At 52.1% G+C, this 20,688-nt stretch overlaps 3 protein-coding genes across 4 annotated transcripts; 2 read left to right on the forward strand and 1 right to left on the reverse strand.

Annotated features, from left to right (window-relative positions):
* The first annotated feature begins 391 nt into the window (after nucleotides 1-391).
* Nucleotides 392-5,021, forward strand: RBM8A (RNA binding motif protein 8A). The gene is made up of 6 exons (XM_066568094.1): nucleotides 392-475; nucleotides 1,082-1,141; nucleotides 1,239-1,316; nucleotides 2,248-2,384; nucleotides 3,430-3,566; nucleotides 4,628-5,021. The coding sequence occupies exons 1-6, from the start codon at nucleotides 409-411 to the stop codon at nucleotides 4,671-4,673; spliced, it is 525 nt and encodes a 174-aa protein (XP_066424191.1). The 5' UTR covers nucleotides 392-408; the 3' UTR covers nucleotides 4,674-5,021.
* Nucleotides 4,790-8,047, reverse strand: ANKRD34A (ankyrin repeat domain 34A). Its single transcript, XM_066568092.1, has 2 exons — nucleotides 7,398-8,047; nucleotides 4,790-6,869 (listed from the first exon to the last, which is right to left on the reverse strand). Exon 2 carries the CDS (start codon nucleotides 6,830-6,832, stop codon nucleotides 5,525-5,527), a length of 1,308 nt encoding a protein of 435 aa, XP_066424189.1. The 5' UTR covers nucleotides 6,833-6,869; nucleotides 7,398-8,047; the 3' UTR covers nucleotides 4,790-5,524.
* A 90-nt stretch (nucleotides 8,048-8,137) lies between these two features.
* Nucleotides 8,138-16,750, forward strand: POLR3GL (RNA polymerase III subunit GL). Of its 2 annotated transcripts, none has more exons than XM_066568298.1 (8): nucleotides 8,138-8,322; nucleotides 9,067-9,193; nucleotides 10,759-10,888; nucleotides 12,332-12,400; nucleotides 12,502-12,558; nucleotides 12,637-12,704; nucleotides 14,307-14,466; nucleotides 14,549-16,750. In XM_066568298.1, the coding sequence occupies exons 2-7, from the start codon at nucleotides 9,074-9,076 to the stop codon at nucleotides 14,448-14,450; spliced, it is 588 nt and encodes a 195-aa protein (XP_066424395.1). In that variant the 5' UTR covers nucleotides 8,138-8,322; nucleotides 9,067-9,073; the 3' UTR covers nucleotides 14,451-14,466; nucleotides 14,549-16,750. The 2 variants fall into 2 exon arrangements, with proteins under 2 accessions (XP_066424395.1, XP_066424393.1); XM_066568296.1 differs by having other exon boundaries at nucleotides 8,143-8,322; nucleotides 14,353-14,466.
* The last annotated feature ends 3,938 nt before the right edge of the window (nucleotides 16,751-20,688 follow it).

The following is a 20,688-nucleotide window of genomic DNA, read 5'->3' on the forward strand; positions in this document are numbered from 1 at the left end:
TTCGAAATTCCCAGAGTTCAAAAGTCCCGGGGTTCAAAATTCCTAGGGTTTAAAATTCCCGGGATTCGAAATTCCCGGGGTTCAAAAGTCCCGGGGTTCAAAATTCCCGGGGTTCGAAAGTCCCGGAGCAAAAAGAGCCGGCACGACCTTCTCAAAATGGCGGCAAGACGTAGCGACCTTCTCAAAATGGCGGCAAGGTCTCGTGACCTTCTCAAAATGGCGGACCCGGAAACTTCCGCTCACCGCCATTCCTAATATGGCCACGCCTACACTTCCGCCACACTCCCCAATATGGCCGCCCTGGCTGTTCTGCCACACCCCCTTCCCAATATGGCCGCGCCCGGTACTTCCGCTCTGTTCCCTCCCACTTCCGGCGCGCTCCCGGCGTGCACCGCTACTCCCGGCAAGATGGCGGACGTACTGGATCTTCATGAGGCGGGCGGAGAGGATTTCGCTATGGACGAGGACGGGGACGGTGAGCGCCGGGCTGCGGCAATACCATCCGGCCCAGAGCGGCCCCGCCGAGCGATCCGGCCGGGTCCCGGCTCAGCGGAGCCGCTCTGGCCGCGTCGGCCTCAGGGAGAGCCCGGGCCCGGGCCGGGGGTTGCTGCCGGTGCCAGGGGTCTCCTGCTCGGTGCTGGGGGGTCACACCTGGCTCGGGGGATCATTCCCCGTGTGGGAGATGGGTCCTGCTGTCCGTTCCTGGCCCGGAGGGACTCGGGGGGTTCTGTCCGGCCCGGGGAGGGTAATTCCCGTCACGGGGAGACCGTCCTGCCTTGCCCGGGGCTGGCCCTGCCTGGACCGGGGGGTCCTGCCCAGCCCAAGGGGTCCTGCCCGGCCCGGGTGGGTTTTTCTTGACCCAGGGGCATTATTCCTGACCCAGTGGTCATTCCCACCCCAGTGGTCATTCCCAGGAGTGTCATTCTCATCCCAGTGGTCATTCCCAGGAGTGTCATTCCCATCCCAGTGGTCATTCTCATCCCAGTGGTCATTCCCAGCCCTCCCAGCCAGGCTGAGGGGTCCCCGTCCCTCTGGGGGGCTCCCTGCTCCTGCTGACCCCCTGATCCCCAATCCCCACCAGAGAGCATCCACAAGCTGAAAGAAAAGGCCAAGAAGCGGAAGGGCCGCGGCTTCGGCTCAGGTGAGACCCCAAAACACCCCCTGACCCCTTCCCTGGCCCTCTGGGTGACCCCTGAAGTTTGGGGGTCCTGTTCTTCCCCTCCTTTTTGTTTTCCCAGAGGAAGGATCCCGCGCTCGGGTGCGCGAAGATTACGACAGCGTGGAGCAGGACGGGGACGAGCCAGGGCCACAGAGATGTGAGGGGACCCTGGGGACCTGCAGGGCTTGGAGGGGGCTGGGACAGTCCCTTCCCTTCTTCCCAGGATTTAATTTAGGCCTGGACAATCCCTTCCCTTTTCACATTCCCAGGATTTATTCTAGGCTGGCATAATCCCTTTCTTTACTCCCAGGACCCCTTCCCTCCCCTTCCCTCCTCTCCCCTTCCCTCATTCCCAGGATTTATTTTAGGCTGGGACCTCCCTTTCCCTTTCTCTTTCCCTTTCCCTTTCCTTCTTCCCAGGATTTGTTTTAGTCTGGGACAATCCCTTCTCTCCTTCCCAGGATTTAATTTTGGCTGGGACAATCCCTCCCCTCATTCCCAGGATTTATTTTAGGCTGCCATAATCCCTTTCTTTATTCCAAGGACCCCTTCCCTTCCCCTCCCCTCCCCTCCCCTCATTCCCAGGATTTATTTTAGGCTGGGACCTTCCTTTCCCTTTCCCTTTCCCTTCCCTCATTCCCAGGATTTATTTTAGGGCAAACCCCAGCTCCACATCCCTTTCCCAAGGTGGAAATGGGGGAATTTGGGGGGAGATGCTCCTTCCTGAGGGCCCCATGGAATCCCAAATGTCACCAGGGGCACTTTCCCCGTGAGAAATGGGATCTGGATTTTGGGTTCAGCTTTGCTGGGCTCAGCTTTTCCCAACCTCACCCAGGATCTGGAGGATCTGGGCCTCCATCTCCTTCCCCTAGCTGAAAAAGGGGGGATTTTGGGGTAACAAACCCTTTTGTGGGGACCCACCACAGCAAAAAGAAGGAGCTGGGGCCACATTGGGATGATTCTTCCCCACTTTCCCAGCATCACTTTTGGCTCAACCTCCAAATCTCACCCTTGGGGGAGGCTCCATGGATTTTTGGGGGGCAAATCTTCATTCCCAGCCTTGTGACCCCCCCAATTTTCCTGCCCAGCCGTGGAGGGCTGGATCCTCTTTGTGACAGGGGTGCACGAGGAGGCCACAGAGGAGGACGTGCACGACAGATTTGCTGAATTTGGGGAGATCAAAAACATCCACCTGAACCTGGACCGGCGCACTGGGTACCTCAAGGTCAGGAGGGGGCACTTTTGGGGACCCCCCCAAGCTCCAGGGTGGGAGGTGCACCCCAATTCTGGGGGTTATGGGAGTATCTGCAGCTCCAAATTGATTTATTGGGAGCTTCCTGCACCCCAAAACTGAGCTGGGAGTTGGGCTGGGAGCTGGGATCCCCCAATGCCTGGGGGCATTCCCAGTCCTAAACCTGGGGTGCTGGGGAGTCTGTGCACCCCAAATTTGAGTTCCCCTGGCGTCTGTGTCATTCCCAATCCTAAACCTGGGGTGTCAGGGGGTCTGTGCACCCCAGATTTGAGTTCCCCTGGTGTCTGTGTCATTCCCAATCCTAAACCTGGGGTGTCAGGGAGTCTGTGCACCCCAAATTTGTGTTCCCCTGGTGCCTGGGCTCATTCCCAATCCTAAACTTGGGGTGTCAGGGGATCTGTGCACCCCAAACCTGAGCTGGGAGTTCCCCCAGTGCCTGGGGTCATTCCCATTCCTGGTCCTAACTCCAGAGTGAGCTTGGGGTTCCCAGTGCCTGGGCTCATTCCCAATCCTAAACCTGGAGTGTTGGGGGGTCTGTGCACCCCAAACCTGAGCTGGGCTTATTCCCAGTTCTAAACCTGGGGTGTTGGGGCGGTCTGTGCACCCCAAATTTGAGTTCCCCTGGTGCCTGGGCTCATTCCCAATCCTAAACTTGGGGTGTCAGGGGGTCTGTGCACCCTAAACCTGAGCTGGGCTCATTCCCAGTTCTAAACCTGGGGTCTTGGGGGGTCTGTGCACCCCAAATTTGAGTTCCCCTGGTGTCTGTGTCATTCCCAGTCTTAAACCTGGGGTCTTGGAGGGTCTGTGCACCCCAAACCTCAGCTGGGAATTCTCTCAGTGCCTGGGCTCATTCCCAATCCTAAACCTGGGCTGCCAGGGGATCTGTGCACCCCAAACCTGAGCTGGGCTCATTCCCAATCCTAAACCCAGGGTGCCAGGGGGGTCTGTGCACCCCAAAGCTGCGTTCCCCTGGTGCCTGTGTGTTCCCAACCCCACTCCTGAGCCCTTCCTACTCCAGGGTTACACGCTGGTGGAGTACGAGACGTACAAGGAGGCGCAGGCGGCCATGGAGGGGCTCAACGGGCAGGAGCTCATGGGGCAGCCGGTCAGCGTGGACTGGTGCTTCGTCAGGGGCCCCCCCAAGGGCAAGAGGAGGTGAGGGAGCTCCTGGGAATTGCAGGGGATTCCTGGGAATGCCAGGGGCTGGCAGTGGGAGGGAATTGCGGGATTTCCCTCGGTGAGGGGAATGGGGGAATTCCGTGCCCCGTTATGGGGGTGGCGGGGTTAAAATGGGGATAAACGCCCCAAAATGTTCCTCTCCTGGACTCCTTCCTTCCCTCTCCTCTCCCCCATTTCCTGTACCCTTTTCCCTCTCCTTTCTCATATTTCCTGTACCTTTTCCCATTCCTTTCCCCATTTCCTGTACCCTTTTCCCTCTCCCATATTTCTTGTACCTCTTTCCTTCCCTTTTCCCTTTCCTTTTCCCCATTTCTTGTGCCCCTTCTCCTTTCCTGTATTTCCTGTACCCTTTCCTTTTCCTTTCCCCCATTTCCTCTACCCTTTTCCTTTTTCTTTCCCCCATTTCCTCTACCCTTTTCCTTTTTCTTTCCCCCATTTCCTGTACCCTTTCCTTTTCCTTTCCCCATTTCCTTTACCCTTTTCCCATTCCTTTTCCCATTTCCTGTACCCTTTTCCCATTTCTTTCCCCCATTTCCTGTACCCTTTTCCCATTCCTTTCCCCCATTTCCTCTACCCTTTTCCCTCTCCTTTCCCATATTTCTTGTACCTTTTTCATGCCCTTTTCCCTTTCCTTTCCCCCATTTCCTATTCCCCTTTTCTTTTCCCTTTCCCCTATTTCCTGTACAATTTTCCCTCCTTTTCCCCCATTTCCTCTACCATTTTCCTTCTTCTTTCCCCCATTTCCTGTACCCTTTCCCCATTTCCTGTACCCTTTCCCCATTTCCTGTACCATTTCCCTCTCATTTCCTCTTTTCCCTGCCTTTTTCCTCTTTCCTCCCCTTTCCTTCCCTTTCCCCCTTTGCATTCCCCATTCTCATATCTCCTTTTCCCTTTCCCCCCTTTCCTCTTTTCTCCCCTTCCCTTTCCCCGTTTCTCCCTTTACATTCCCCATTCCCTTACCCTTTTTTCCCTTATGTTTTTTACCCCTTTTCCCCTTTTTTTCCCCTTTCCCTTCCTCACTTTTCCCTCTTTTCCAGGGGCGGGCGCCGGCGGAGCCGCAGTCCGGACCGGCGCCGCCGATGATGGATCCAAACCTCCTCCCACTGATGTTCCTCCTCCAAACTGGTGGGAAACTGGGAAAACTGGGCTCTGTACACAGCCTGGAGGAGCCAAACCAGCTCCATTCCCCTGGGGAAATGTGGGTTTTATGGAATTTTATTGTTTTCAAAGGACAAGTATGAGGGAAGCAGCAGTTTCTGAGGGTTGGGGGGGATTTCCCTTGGGTTTTGGGGGGATCCCTCCCAGCTCCCCATCCCAGAATATCCTGGGAGGTTTTTTTTCATGCTCCAGGCAAATGGTTCCTAAATCTCCCATGGTATTTATCCCACTGGGCATTCCTTGTTTTGTGTCAAATAACAAGATTTTGTCTAAGTTTGTCTTCGTGTTCTTTGTCCTTCATCAAAGCTCCCAAACCCCTTTCCCTAAAATCCCTCTCCATCCAAGCTGCTGGATCCCCAAGGATCCTGGGAATCCCTCCCAGCCTGGCAATAGAACAACTCAGATCTTAAAAAAACCCCCATTTTTTCCCCTTAAAACTGCCATTGGGGTGCAACAGCTGTGCCCCCAATCCCACAGATGTGCCCAGCACCCCTCACTCACAGCCACTGAGCTACACTGGGGCCTTTAATACCAGACCCTGGGGGGAAAAGCTGCTGGGAGGATGAGGCAGGAGCAGGAGGGGGACCCTGGGGGGACCCTGGCAGTTGGGGTGCACCCACCAGCTCCCCAAATTCGGGCTCGTGCAGAGTTTGTGCCGACAGAGGGATGGAGGAGTTGACCCTCAGCAGGGTCCAGAGCAGGGCGAGGCTTTCCCCAAGGGCTCCTGGCCTTGATGGGTGGGGTTGGGGGGTCTCCAGAACCCTGGGGAGGGGTCCCTACGAGCCAGGCTCGGCTCCCAGCCCCCCGCAGAAGGCCCCGAGGTGCCGTAGAGCCTCCGGCTGCATGGAGTGGCGGCGGAGCAGCGCCCGGGGCGGCAGCGGCGGCAGCAGCCCCGCCCTGCCCGGAGGCTCCGGGGGGAACGTTCCGGAGCCCCGGCGCTCCAGCAGCCCCGCCGGGTGCCGCAGCGGCCCGGGAGCGGGGCCGAGCTCGGGGTTGGGCGGCTCCCGTCGTAGGGGTTTGCCCCGTGGAGGAGGATCGGGAACCCAACGCCCCGGGGCTGGCGCGGGGGGCACCCGTTCTGCCCAGGTGGCTCCGGGCAGCCCCGAGCCCTCGCGTCCCTCCACGCTGTGGCGGCGAGGCCGCAGCCGCAGCCCCTCCAGCCCCGCTGCCAGCTGCTCCGGGGGGCCCGGTGTCCCTTCTAAGGACCCCTCAGGAGAACCCCACGACCCTTCCGAGGGTCCCCGTGTCCCCTCCGGGGCTCCCCATATCTCATCTAAAGCTCTCCGTGCTCCCTCTGGGGGTCCCTGTGTCCCCTCCGCGCTTCCCTCCGAGTGTCCCCCCCGCATCCCCTCCACGCCCGGCACCGCCAGCCCCCACGGCTCCGAGTTCAGCCTCTTCAGCTGCCGCTTGGGCCCGGCCCGGGACGGCTCTGGAGCGGCGGGAGCGGCGGGAGGGAAGCGGAACACATCGCGCTCCTCATCCCTCCCGCCGGCCCCCGGCGACGCCGCCGCCGCCCGCACCTGCACCTGCGACGGGGACGCGCACAGAGCGGGCGACGGGGGCGAGTTCAGGTACTGCCGGGTGGTCTTGGTGCCTCGGGGCGACGTGGCCGAGGTGATGATGATGACATCGCGCCCTCGCTCCCGACACGCGTCCAGCAGCACCTGCAGCGTCTCCCGGTCCCCCCGCTCCAGGGCATAAACCAGCGCCGAGCCCCCGCCGTAATCCCGGGCGCTGGGGTCGGCGCCGTGGGCCAGCAAAGTGGCGACCACGGCGGGGCCGGCTCGCTCGGCACACGCGTGCATCAGCGCCGTTCTGCCGGCTTTGTCGGGGATGTTGGGGTCGGCGCCGTTCTCCAGGAGGTACTGAACCATCCGCGGCTGCTCGGGGGGTTCGGCGTAGCCGGCCCTGCACGCTGCCATCAGCGGCGTGGTGCCCGCCGCGTTGCCCTCGTTGATGTAGGCTCCCCCTTCGAGCAGCAGGCGGGTCAGGCGGAATTTCCCTTGGGAGACGGCGCGGAGCAGCGCCGAGCCCTCGGCCGGGATCATGGGGAGCCCCCCCGGTGGTACCGCGGCGCTGGGCATGGCCGGGCTCACGGGGGACGGGGGCGGAACTCGCTCACTGAGAGGGGAGAGGTGCAGTGAGACCCCCCCAAATCCCCCAGCATGGGGTGTCCCCTCTCCCTGCCTCAGTTTCCCCAGCAAAGGAGGGGTCCCGAGCTTGCCAGGCTGTGTTCCCCCCCGCCCTGCCCGCACCCCTAAATCCCATTCTTCAAATGCCTTCCTGCACCCCCTCCTCATCCTCCTCCCTTCTCCTCCCTTTGCCTCACCTGCTTCCCCTGCCCACACCCCATTCCTGCCGGTACCCCGATCCCTGCCCACACCCCATTCCTGCCGGTACCCCGATCCCTGCCGGTACCCCCATTCTTCACGGTACCCCGATCCCTACCGGTACCCCCATCCTTCCCATCCCTGCCCGCCCGGTTCCCATGGCGACAGCCGCTCATCCCTCTCCGACCAGCCGGGAAAACGGGGGAAAATCCTCCCGGTCCCCTCCGTGAGACACCCCCGGGGCCTGGGGGCTGTCCCCTCACCCCCCCCCCCGTCATCAGGGACCCCCCCATCCCGCCCCTCTCCATCCCCGTTTTACCGTGCCGACCGGAGCGTGGGGTCCCTGGTCCCGGTTCCCGCGGCCCCGGGGATGGGGCTGTCGGGGACAGCGGCCCGTGGCCGCCATCCCGGCCAGCCGCCGGTGAGGCGGGGGGGCGGGAGGTGATGTGGAGGGTCCCCCCCCTCCCGCAGCGCTATTTTTGGCTGCTGTCGGCGCGGGGGGGGCTGGAGCAGGATGAATCACCCACGGCGCATCCAGCGCCCGGCCCTGCGTGGGAGTGACGGGGGGGGATCAGGGCTTGGGGGGCACCGGGGGCTCTCGGGGGCCCGTGGGGCAGCGGCACCGGGGGGCACAGCCCAGCAGGAGCGAGGGGCAGCGGGGATGGGGGGCGCTGAGGACCCTGGAGCATCGGAAATTGGGGGAGGCCAGGGGTGCAGCGGGCCTGGGGGTTCCTACAGTGGGGCTGGGGGCAGTGGGGAGCGGGACTGGGGGGCACAGCATGGCAGGGCTGGGGTGGCACCAGCACCCGGGGCCTGAGCTACCCCAGGGCAGAGGGGCTGGGGGGTCCGGGCGTGGGGGGCTCAGGGACCTTTTAATCCCATTTTCATCCCCTTTTCATCCCCTTTTCAGCCCCTTTTCAACCCCTTTTCATCTGTTTTTCACCCATTTTTCATCCATTTTTCATCCATTTTTCATCCCCCTTTTTGATCCCCCCCGTTCCCACCCCGCGCCCCCGACCCCGCCCCCTCCGGTGATCCCCCTCTAAGCCCCGCCCCTCGTCCTGACCCGCCAATCAACGCGGGGGTTACGCCCAAGCTCCGCCCCCTCTGCGCGTGGCGGGGCCACGGCGGTCGCGCACACGTGGAGAGCGACTGCGCTTGCGCAGAGCGGGACCGGGACCGGGGTACGAGGGGACACCGGGACCGGGACCGGGCTACGAGGCGATATCGGGACCGGAAGCAGGGTACGAGGGGCTATCGGCACCGGGACCGGCGTACGAGGGGATACCGGGAGCGGGAGGGCCACCGGGAACACCCAGGAACGGGGATGGAAACGGAGACCGAGACCGGGAGCCAGCGGGGGAGGCCATCGGGATTGGGTGGTGCACAGAGACGGGGTACCGGGACAAGGATGTGGAGCGGGAACCGGGGGGACACACCGGGACTGGGGTCAGCACCGGCAGCAGCTTTGGGGAGGGGAAAGAAGCGACACCGGGGATAACCGGGACCGGGTGAGTGAGAGAGGCCCCGGGACCGGACCGAGGGGCAAACCGAGGTGGGCAGCGGCACTTGGGGCATCACCGGCACCGGGCAAAACGGCGATGCCAAGGGGTCCCCTTGGGAACACTGGGGACATTGGGACACCCTGTTACCCCTTGGGGACATTGGGGTGACACTGGGGTCCCTGTACCCCCCTTGGGGACATTGGTGTCCCCCTCGTCCTGTCATTCCCTTTGTCACCACCAGGTGGCGCCGGTGCTCCAGGCCCGGAGGGGGATCCCCAAATTTTGGGGCTTTTTTGGGTGGATTTTGTGTGAATTTTAAAGGATTTTTGCTATTCTGGCTCCGTTCTTGCTGATTTTTGCACGGAGGGGGGTTGGATAAGGCGGTTACCGAGGGCTAAGAGGGATTAAAATGGGCAAAGGGGTTTTGGGGGGGGATGAAATGTGATTTTTTGGAGGTTGAAGATGTGTCCCCGTTGTCCCCAGGGTCGGGATGGCGGGCCGGGGCCGCGGCCGGGGCCGGGGGCAGATGACGTTTAACGTGGAAGCCGTGGGCATCGGGAAGGGGGACGCGCTGCCGCCGCCCACCCTGCAGCCCTCGCCGCTCTTCCCGGTGAGTCCCCGGTAATTCGGGCATCCCCGGGAGGGAAAAACGCCAATCAGATGGGTTTTAAAATTGTAAAAGTTTAATAGTGATGATGATGATGATAATAGTAATAATAGTAGTAGTAGTAGTAGGAGTAGTAGGAGTAATAATAATAATAATAATAATAATAATAATAATAATAATAATAATAATAATAATAATAATAATAATAATAATAATAAATACAAATATATTAAGTAATATAATGATCAATATTAATAAATATTATGTAATAGTATAATGATAATATAATAAACAATATAATACTAATAAATACTAACAATAAATAATATCATAATATGATATAATACTAATAAGTACGACTAATAAATAATAATGAAATTATATAATTATATTGCTATAAAAACAGCAATATAATTAGAGTAATAAAAATTTGGATTAGGTTATATATATATTCAGATATAGATTTGTTTTAGATTTAGGATATATATATATACATGTACTAATTTATAATAAGTATGATAACCTATATATATATATATATATATATATATATATAAACCTAATTTATAATAAGTATTTTATGATTGGCTTTTGGCAAATGTCAAAATGAATATTATACATGTCATGTTAGAAAGTGATGCTGTGTTAATTTTCTTAAGTAGCGTGTTTTAGGATATATATATATAAAATATATATATTATATATATAATACATTTAATATATTACATGTAATATATTATTATATTATTACATGACATATATAATATATCCTTTATATATTATATATTATTGTAATATATAAAGTAATATTATATTTTTATTATATATTATACACAATGTATATATTATATCATATATATGTATATACTATATGCATATATCTATGATATAATACATATATAATGATATCATTATATAATATATATTATAGACAATGTACATATTATATCATATATGTATATACTTTATGCATGTATCTATGATATAATACATATATCATTATATCATTATATAATATATATTATACACAATGTATGTATTATATCATATACATGTATATACTATATGCATATATCTATGATATAATACATATATCATTATATCATTATATAATATATATTATATACAAGGTATAGATTATATCATATATATGTATATATTTTATGCATGTATCTATGATATAATACATATATAATTATATCATTATATAATTATATAATTATATATTATATGCAATGTATAGATTATATCATATATATGTATATACTTTATGCATGTATCTATGATATAATACATATATAATTATATCATTATATATTATATATATCATATATCTCATATATTATAATACTATATTATTATATTATATATTATTATAATATACTATAATATTATATATAACTTTTTTTTTTTTTAATTTTATATATATACATATATAAAACCTAGAACATTCTACCTAAGAAAATGAACACAGCACCGCTTTCGGCCGCAGCGCACCACCCTCATTTCAGGATTTGCCAGAAGCCCATGGTTTACCCCCACTCTTTTCCCTCCCCGTCCGTGCCCAGGTGCTGGAGCGCCGCGCCGCGCCCCTGCCCGGGGGCGAGGAGGGCGAGTACATGCTGGCCCTGAAGCAGGAGCTGCGCCGGGCCATGAAGGGGCTCCCGTACTTCGTCAAACCGGGGGCGCCCCGCAGAGGTACCGGCAGCACCGGCAGCACCGGCGGCACCGGGCCCGGGCCCGCCCTGCGGTGCCCCGGGGCAGGGAGGGGTTGGGGCGGGGGCTCGTCCCCGTCTGCAGCTCCAGAGCTCACCCGCAGCCCTCAGCCCCTGCCCCGTTTCATTCCATTCCCCCCATTTCATTCCCATTTTATTCCCATTTTTTATTGCCCCCCAATTTATCGCCCCCATTTTATCCTTCCCCATTTTATCCTTCCCCATTTTATCCTTCCCCATTTTATTTCCCCAGTATTTATTCCCCGGTTTATCCCCCCCATTTTATTTGCCCCACTTTATCCCCCCTCCCCATTTTATTTCCCCCCCCCCCTTTTATTTCCCCAGTATTTATTCCCTGGTTTATCCCCCCCATTGTATTCCCCTCATTGTATCCCCCCCATTTTATTTGCCCCATTTTATTTCCCCCCCATTTTATTCCCCCCGTTATTTATCCCTCTCATTTTATCCCCTTCATTTTATCCCCTTCCTTTTATACCCCCCACTGAATTCCTTCCATTTTTTGTTCTCCCCATTTTATCCCCCCATTTTTTTTATTCCCCCATTTTATCCCCCCCATTTTATTCCCATTATTTATTCCCCTTGTTTCATTGCCCCCATTTCATTCCCCCCCATTTTATTTGCCCCATTTTATCCTCTCCCATTTCATTCCCTTTTTATTCCCATTTTTTATTCGCCTCACTTTATTCCCATTATTTATCCCCTCCATTTTATCCCCCTCATTTTCTTCCCCCATTTTCCCATTTTATTTGCCCCATTTTATCCCCCCCTCCCCATTTTATTCCCCTTTTATTCCCATTATTTATCCCCCCATTTTATCCCCCTCATTTTCTTCCCCCGTTTTATTTGCCCCATTTTATCCCCCTTTTATTCCCATTATTTATCCCCCTCATTTTCTTCCCCCATTTTCCTATTTTATTTGCCCCATTTTATCCCCCCCCCATTTTATTCCCCTTTTATTCCCATTATTTATCCCCTCCATTTTATCCCCCTCATTTTCTTCCCCCATTTTATTTGCCCCATTTTATCCCCCCCCATTTTATTCCCCTTTTATTCCCATTATATATCCCCCCCATTTTATCCCCCTCATTTTCTTCCCCCATTTTCCCATTTTATTTGCCCCATTTTATCCCCCCCATTTTATTCCCCTTTTTATTCCCATTATTTATCCCCCCCATTTTATCCCCCTCATTTTATTCCCCTTTTATTCCCATTATTTATCCCCTCCATTTTATTCCCCCATCAACCATCCCCATGTGTGCCCTCCCATGGGTGTCCCCGGGGCTGGGTGTCCCCAAATCAAATGTCCCCAGATGTCCCCAAATATCCCCAGAGTGACCCCAAATCCCCCAAAATGTCCCTAAATCCCCCAGAGTGTCCCCAAAATGTCCCCAAAACATCCCCGCAGACATCGAGCGCTACTCGGACAAGTACCAGCTCTCCAGCCCCGTGGACAACGCCATCGACTGGAACCCAGGTGGGGGACACAGGAGGGGCCCTGCTGGGGACACAGGGGGGGCCCTGAGGGGCGCGTGGAGGTTTTTGGGGTCCCCCCCAACCCCAGCTTTGCCCCCCCAGACTGGCGGCGGCTCCCGCGGGAGCTGAGGATCCGCGTGCGGCGGCCGCGCCGAGGCCGTGAGTGACCCCGCCCTGCCCCTCCCTGTGCGTCCCCACTGTCCCCTGGGGGGGTGACAGCGCCCTGTGCCCCCCCAGGCACCCCTGGCCCTGTCCCCAAGCAGCAGCTGGCGCTGGACAAGGAGGAGGCCATCAAGAAGCTGGAGGTGAGCGTGGGGCCCGTTGTGTTTGCAGGGATGAGGGAAGGGGCGGTGGATCCGACTCCACGCTCTCAGAGGGCTGATTTCTGACTTTATTATACTAAATTATATTGAAAAATCCCATTTCTGACTTTATTATACTAAATGATATTGAAAAATCCTATTTATTACTTTATTATACTAAATTATATTGAAAAATCCTATTTCTGACTTTATTATACTAAATGATATTGAAAAATCCTATTTATTACTTTATTATACTAAATTATATTGAAAAATCCCATTTCTGACTTTATTATACTAAATTATATTGAAAAATCCTATTTATGACTTTATTATACTAAATTATATTTAAAAATCCTATTTATGACTTTTATTATACTATATTATATTTAAAAATCCTATTTATTACTTTATTATATTTTAAAAATCCTATTTATGACTTTACTATATTATATTTTAAAATCCTATTTATTACATTATAATACTACATGATATTTAAAAGTACTATACTATGTTCTCAAAAGGCTGATTTATTACTTTTTATCATTCATATGTTTTATAATTTTATATAAACATTTTTCTATCTGTAAATTTCTAATTTATATATAATTGAATAGAATTTATTCAATTATATATAAAATATATCTTAAAATACTATACTGTACTAACATATACGGTATTTATTGGGAATGTCCCAATGGAGGCAGGAATGATGAATCTGACTCCATTATTCTCAGAAGGCTGATTTATTACTTTAAAATACTATATTATATTTAAAAATACTATTTAATACTTAGTTATACTATATTATATTTAAAAACACTATTTAATACTTAGTTATACTATATTATATCTTAAAATAGTATTTATTACTTTCTAATACTACATTATATTTAAAAACACTATATTATGTTATTGGAAGGCTAATTTATTACTTTTATCATTTATATATTTTGTAATTTTGTATAAATATTTATATTTATAATTTATATGTAATTTACCATAATTTATAATACTATATTATATTAAAGAATACTATACTAACATAAATTGTATTTATTGGGAATGTCCCAATGGAGGCAGGAATGATGAATCTGACTCCATTATTCTCAGAAGGCTGATTTATTACTTTAAAATAGTATTTATTACTTTATCCTACTATATTATATTTAAAAATACTATATTATACTATACTAAAGAATACAGAAAAGATACTCACTGAAAAGTAAGTTAAAAAAAGATAATAATGAAAAGAAGATAAAATGTAGTAATATAAAAATAAATATAAATGCAAATATAAAAATATATAAAAATAAATATAAAAATATAAAATATAATAATGAAAAAAATAATAATGAAAAGTTGTGACTCTTTCCAGAGTCTCGTCCCAGTTTGGCACCAATTGGCCAATAAGTCAAAAGAACTCACAGCAGAATCCAATCAAAGAATCTCCAAATTTATCCCACATGAGCAAAACACAGGAGAAGCAAACGAGACAAGAATTGTTTTCCTTTTCCTGAGGTTTCTCAGCTTCCCAGGGGAAAAATCCTGGGATTTTATCAGAGAAAACGGAAGAGATTTTTCCAGCCAATGTGAATTCCCCAGGGCTGGCCCCAGTGGATGGATTTGGGGTTTTGTTGTCCCCCCCCAGAGCCTGGAGAAGAAGGAGGAGGAGGTGACGTCAGAGGAGGAGGAGGAGAAGGAGGAGGAAGAAGAAGGAAAGGAGGAGGAGGAGGAGGAGTACGATGAGGAGGAGCACGAAGAGGTGAGGAAGGGGGGGCACCTGGGGGGGTGGGTGGGGGCTCAGGGGTCCCCAGGTGCCACCCGTGCCCCCTGTGTCCCCCCAGGAGACCGACTACGTCCTGTCCTACTTCGACAACGGGGAGAGCTTCGGGCCCGACAGCGACGACAACGGCGACGAGGCGGTGTACTGACCCCAAAACGGGCTCTGACCCCAAAATGGGCACCCCAAAATGGGCTCTGACCCTAAAATGGGCACCCCAAAATGGGCTCTGACCCTAAAACGGGCACTGACCCTAAAATGGGCACCCCAAAATGGGCTCTGACCCTAAAATGGGCACCCCAAAATGGGCACTGACCACAAAATGGGCACTGACCCTAAAATGGGCACTGACCCCAAAACGGGCTCTGACCCCAAAATGGGCACCCCAAAATGGGCACTGACCCTAAAATGGGCCCCCAAAAATGGGCACTGACGCTAAAGTGGGCACTGACCCCAAAGTGGGCACTGACCCCAAAATCGGCACTGACCCTAAAACGGGCACCCCCAGAGGGGGCAAACCCCAAAACGGGCACTGCCCCACAGCCCTGGCACAGCAGGGCTGCCCTCACCTCCCCAGGGGATACCCTGATATCCCTTGGGGACACTGGGGGGGACATTGGGGGTCCCCTCTTCTTCCCAGGGGACACCCTGTTACCCCTCGGGGACATTGGGGTCCCCTGTCACCTCCCCAGGACATTGGGGGCACCCTGTTACCCCCTGAGGACATTGGGGTGACATTGGGGTCCCTGTAACCTCCTTGGGGACATTGGGGTCCCCTTGGGGACATTGCGGGAACATTGGGGTGACACTGGGGTCCCTGTCCACCCCTTGGGGACATTGGGGTCTCCTTGGGGACATTGGGGTGACACTGGGGTCCCTGTCCACCCCTTGAGGACATTGGGGTCTCCTTGGGGACATTGGGGTGACACTGGGGTCCCTGTCCACCCCTTGGGGACATTGGGGTGACACTGGGGTCCCTGTCCACCCCTTGAGGACATTGGGGTCCCCTTGGGGACATTGGGGTGACACTGGGGTCCCTGTCACCTCCCCAGGACAGTGGGGAGACCTTGTTACCCCTTGGGGACATTGGGGTGACACTGGGGTCCCCGTCCCCCCCTTGGGAACATTGGGGTCTTCTTGGGGACATTGGGGTGACACTGGGGTCCCCGTCCCCGCCTTGGGAACATTGGGGTCTCCTTGGGGACATTGGGGTGACACTGGGGTCCCCTTGGGGACATTGGGGTGACATTGGGGTCCCTGTCCACCCCTTGAGGACATTGGGGTCCCCTTGGGGACATTGGGGTGACACTGGGGTCCCTGTCACCTCCCCAGGACAGTGGGGAGACCTTGTTACCCCTTGGGGACATTGGGGTGACACTGGGGTGCCCCTGGGGACATTGGGGTGACACTGGGGTCCCCCTGGGGACATTGGGGACACTTGGGTCCCTGTTTACCCTTGAGGACATTGGGGGACATTGGGGTCCCCCTGGGGACATTGGGGTGACACTGGGGTCCCTGTTTACCCTTGAGGACATTGGGGTGACACTCGGGTCCCCCTGGGGACATTGGGGTGACACTGGGGTCCCCCTGGGGACATTGGGGGTGACACTGGGGTCCCCCTGGGGACATTGGGGACACTGGGGTCCCTGTTTACCCTTGAGGACATTGGGGTGACACTGGGGTCCCCCTGGGGACATTGAGGACACTGAGGTCCCCTTGGGGACATTGGGGTGACATTGGGGTCCCTGTCCACCCCTTGGGGACATTGGGGTCTCCTTGGGGACATTGGGGTGACACTGGGGTCCCTGTCCACCCCTTGGGAACATTGGGGTCTCCTTGGGGACATTGGGGTGACACTGGGGGTCCCTGTTTACCCTTGAGGACATTGGGGTGACACTGGGGTCCCCCTGGGGACATTGGGGACACTGAGGTCCCCTTGGGGACATTGGGGTGGCACTGGGGTCCCCCTGGGGACATTGGAGGTGACACTGGGGGTCCCCCTGGGAACATTGGGGACACTGGGGTCCCTGTTTACCCTTGAGGACATTGGGGTGGCACTGGGGTCCCCCTGGGGACATTGGGGTGGCACTGGGGTCCCCGTCCCCCCCTTGGGGACATTGGTGTCCCCCTCGTCCTGTCATTCCCTTTGTCACCACCAGGTGGCGCCGGTGCTCCAGGCCCGCTGGCGGGGCCGGGACCACCCCCCCCCCCCAATTTTGGGGCTTTTTTGGGTGGATTTTGTGTGAATTTTAAAGGATTTTTGGTATTTCTGGCTCCGTTCTTGCTGATTTTTGCACGGAGGGGGGGACAAGGGGGTTACCGAGGGCTCAGAGGGATTAAAATGGGCAAAGGGGTTTTGGGGGGGATGAAATGTGGGGGTTTTTGTGATGGAAAATGTGGTTTTATGAGGAAAAAAAGGTGGTGTTTGGGAGGAAATGTTTTATTTGGGAGGGGAAGGTGCTTTTTTGGGGTGAAAAAAGTGGTTTTTGGGACATAAAGGGTTTTTTTAGGGAGAAAAGGGTATTTTTGGGGGTGGCAAGGTGGATTTTTGGGGAGTAAAGGTGGAGTTTTGGGCAGGGAAAGGTAACTTGTGGGTCCAGATGTCTTTTGGGGGGTAAAAAACGTATTTTTGGGGAGGGAAAAGTACATTTTGGGTACTTTTGAGGGATCAAAGTGATTTATTGTGGAAAACTTTGAAGGGGCAAAAAGCGAAGGTGTAATTTTTCAAATAATACATTTAGGGGTTTAGGCGATGAGGTGGATTTTGGGGGAGGAAAAAGCAAATTTGTTGTTCATGGATGTGAGAAAACGTGGATTTTTTGGGGGGGGGGACTGAGCCATTTTTTGGGGGGGGGGACAGAGCCATTTTTTGGGGGGACTGAGCCATTTTTTGGGGGCACAGAGCCATTTTTTGGGGGGACGGAGCCATTTTTTGAGGGGGGGGACAGAGCCATTTTTTGGGGGGGACTGAGCCATTTTTTGGTGGGATGGAGCCATTTTTTGGGGGGACGGAGCCATTTTTTGGGGTGGGGGGACTGAGCCATTTTTTGGGGGGGGACTGAGCCATTTTTTGGGGGGACGGAGCCATTTTTTGGTGGGGGGGACTGAGCCATTTTTTGGTGGGACTGAGCCATTTTTTGGTGGGGACTGAGCCATTTTTTAGGGGGGGACTGAGCCATTTTTTGGGGTGGGGGGACAGAGCCATTTTTTGGGGGGACTGAGCCATTTTTTGGGGGGGGGACTGAGCCATTTTTTGGGGGGGACGGAGCCATTTTTTGGGGGGGACTGAGCCATTTTTTGGGCGGATGGAGCCATTTTTTGGTGGGGACTGAGCCATTTTTTAGGGGGGGACAGAGCCATTTTTTGGGGGGACGGAGCCATTTTTGGGGGGGACTGAGCCATTTTGTGGGGGGCGACTGAGCCATTTTTTAGGGGGGACTGAGCCATTTTTTGGGGTGGGGACTGAGCCATTTTTTGGGGGGGGACAGAGCCATTTTTTGGGGGGACTGAGCCATTTTTTGGGGGGACGGAGCCATTTTTTGGGGTGGGGGACGGAGCCATTTTTTGAGGGGGGACTGAGCCACTTTTTGGGGTGGGGACTGAGCCATTTTTTGGTGGGGGGGACTGAGCCATTTTTGGGGGGGGGACAGAGCCATTTTTTGGGGGGACTGACAGCTTCTTTTGATGTGGTGTGGTAGGAATATTATTTCCTAATAAAATCAATCTTTTGGGGCGGGGCTGAGGAGTTTTGGGGACGTTTCCTGTGGGGTTTTTTAGCAGGAAGGAGCGGTTTTCCCTCACCCTGGGCTTTGTTTGTGCCTCAGGGCTGCTCACACCACTGTCACATGCCGGTCCCCCCTCCCTCTCCAGTTCCTGTTTGTGGCCACGAACATTCCAGCACATTCCAGCCACCCTCAACTTCCAGCTGCTCCCAAACCCCTTTTTACCCCTTTATTTTCCCTCTTTTCCAGGCAAAAATCTGTAATTTTTAAGGTGGGATTTGTCCCCACAAGGTTGGAGAAGGATTTGGGGCTGGACAAGGTGCCCAAATCCCTGTGGCTCCGCTCGGATCCCACCCCAAATTCCGCCCCCAGTGCTCCCAAACAATGGGGGCACCCCAAAAAAAACCCAGGGAGGGTCAGGCTGAACCCCCCAAAGCGGCCCCGGCACCCACGGGGATAATGAGGAGAGGTTATGGCCTTTAATTAGTTTAATTAGGGCTGTAAAATGGGGAGGAGGGGGGCAGAGTTCAGGCCCTGGGGTGGGGATGGGGGTGGGAGCCTTTTAGGGGGGGAAATTCAACAATTTCAGGGGGAAAATCAACAATTTTAGGGGGGAAAAGCAACAGTTTTAGGGGGGAAAAGCAACAATTTCAGGGGGAAAAAGTCAGCAATTTTAAGGGGGAAAATCAACAATTTTAGGGGGGAAAAGCAACAGTTTTAGGGGGGAAAAGCAACAATTTTAGGGGGGAAAAATCAACAATTTTAAGGGGGAAAATCAACAATTTCAGGGGGAAAAAGTCAGCAATTTTAGGGGGGAAAAATCAACAATTTCAGGGGGAAAAAGTCAGCAATTTTAGGGGGGAAAATCAACAATTTCAGGGGGGAAAAGTCAGCAATTTTAGGGGGGGGAAATCAACAATTTTAGGGGGGAAAAGCAACAATTTTATGGGGGAAAATCGACAATTCCAGGGGGAAAAGCAACAATTTTATGGGGGGAAAACCCGACAATTTCATGGGGAAAAATCAGCAATTTTAGGGGGAAAAGTCAACAATTTCAAGGGGGGAAAATCAACAGTTTCAGGGGGAAAAAATCAACAATTTTATGGGGGAAAATCGACAATTCCAGGAGGAAAAAAAAAACAATTTTAGGAGGGAAAAGCAACAATTTTATGGGGGGAAAATCAACAAATTTTGGGGGAAAAGAACAACAATTTTATGGGGAAAATCAGCAATTTCAGAGGGGAAAAGCAACAGTTTTATGGGGGGAAAACCCGACAATTTCAGGGGGAGAAAATCAGCAATTTCAGGAGGAAAAATCAACAATTTTAAGGGGGAAAATCAACAATTTTAGGGGGAAAAAGTCAGCAATTTTAGGGGGAAAAAATCAACAATTTCAGAGGAGAAAATCAACAATTTCAGAGGGAAAAATCAACAGTTTTATGGGGGAAAGAGCAACAATTTTAGGGGGAAAAATCAACTATTTTATGGGGGAAAAAATCAACAATTTCAGGAGGAAAAATCAACAATTTAATGGGGAAAATCAGCAATTTCAGGGGGAAAAAATCAACAATTTTAGGTGAGGAAAATCAGCAATTTCAGGGGGCGGGGTGACCATTAGGGGACTGGGAGTGTCTCCCCTAATTTTTGGGGGGGCCCTGCTCTGTATCCCTAATTTTTTGGGGGGGGGGCTGGTCTGTCTGGGAGCATCTCCCTGATTTTTGGGCTTTCTGGGATCATCTCCTTGATTTTTGGTCTTTCTGGGATCATCTCCCTGATTTTTGGGGCTTTCTGGGATCATCTCTCTGATTTTTTGGCTCTCTGGGATCATCTCGCTGATTTTTGGGGCTTTCTGGGATCATCTCCCTGTTTTTTTGGGTCTTTCTGGTATCGTCTCCCTGATTTTTTGGGGCTCTCTGGGAGCATCTCCCTGATTTTTGGTCTTTCTGGGATCATCTCCCTGATTTTTGGGCTTTCTAGGAGCATCTCTCTGATTTTTTGGGGCTTTCTGGGCTCGTCTCCCTGATTTTTTGGGCTGTCTGGGATCATCTCCCTGATTTTGGGGCTTTCTGGGATCATTTCCCTGATTTTTTGGGGCTTTCTGTGAGCGTCTCCCTGATTTTTGGGACTTTCTGTGAGCATCTCCCTGATTTTTTGGCTCTCTGGGAGCATCTTCCTGATTTTTGGGGCTTTCTGGGATCATGTCCCTGATTGTTGGACTTTCTGGGCTCGTCTCCCTAATTTTTTGGGGCTTTCTGTGAGTGTCTCCCTGATTTTTGGGTCTGTCTGTGAGCATCTCCCTGATTTTTTTGGGGCTTTCTGGGATCATCTCCCTGATTTTTTTGCGCTTTCTGGGATCATCTCCCTGGTTTTTTTTGGGCTCTCTGCGCCTCCCCTTTCTCTCAGCCCAGCCCATCCTGGCCCGGAGCAGGGGTGACCTTTTCCCTCCTTGGCCGGGGACCAGAATGGTTCAAATTCCATTAAA

This window comes from Molothrus aeneus, chromosome 31 (assembly GCF_037042795.1).
Source record: "Molothrus aeneus isolate 106 chromosome 31, BPBGC_Maene_1.0, whole genome shotgun sequence".
NCBI classification, from domain to species: Eukaryota; Metazoa; Chordata; class Aves; order Passeriformes; family Icteridae; genus Molothrus; species Molothrus aeneus.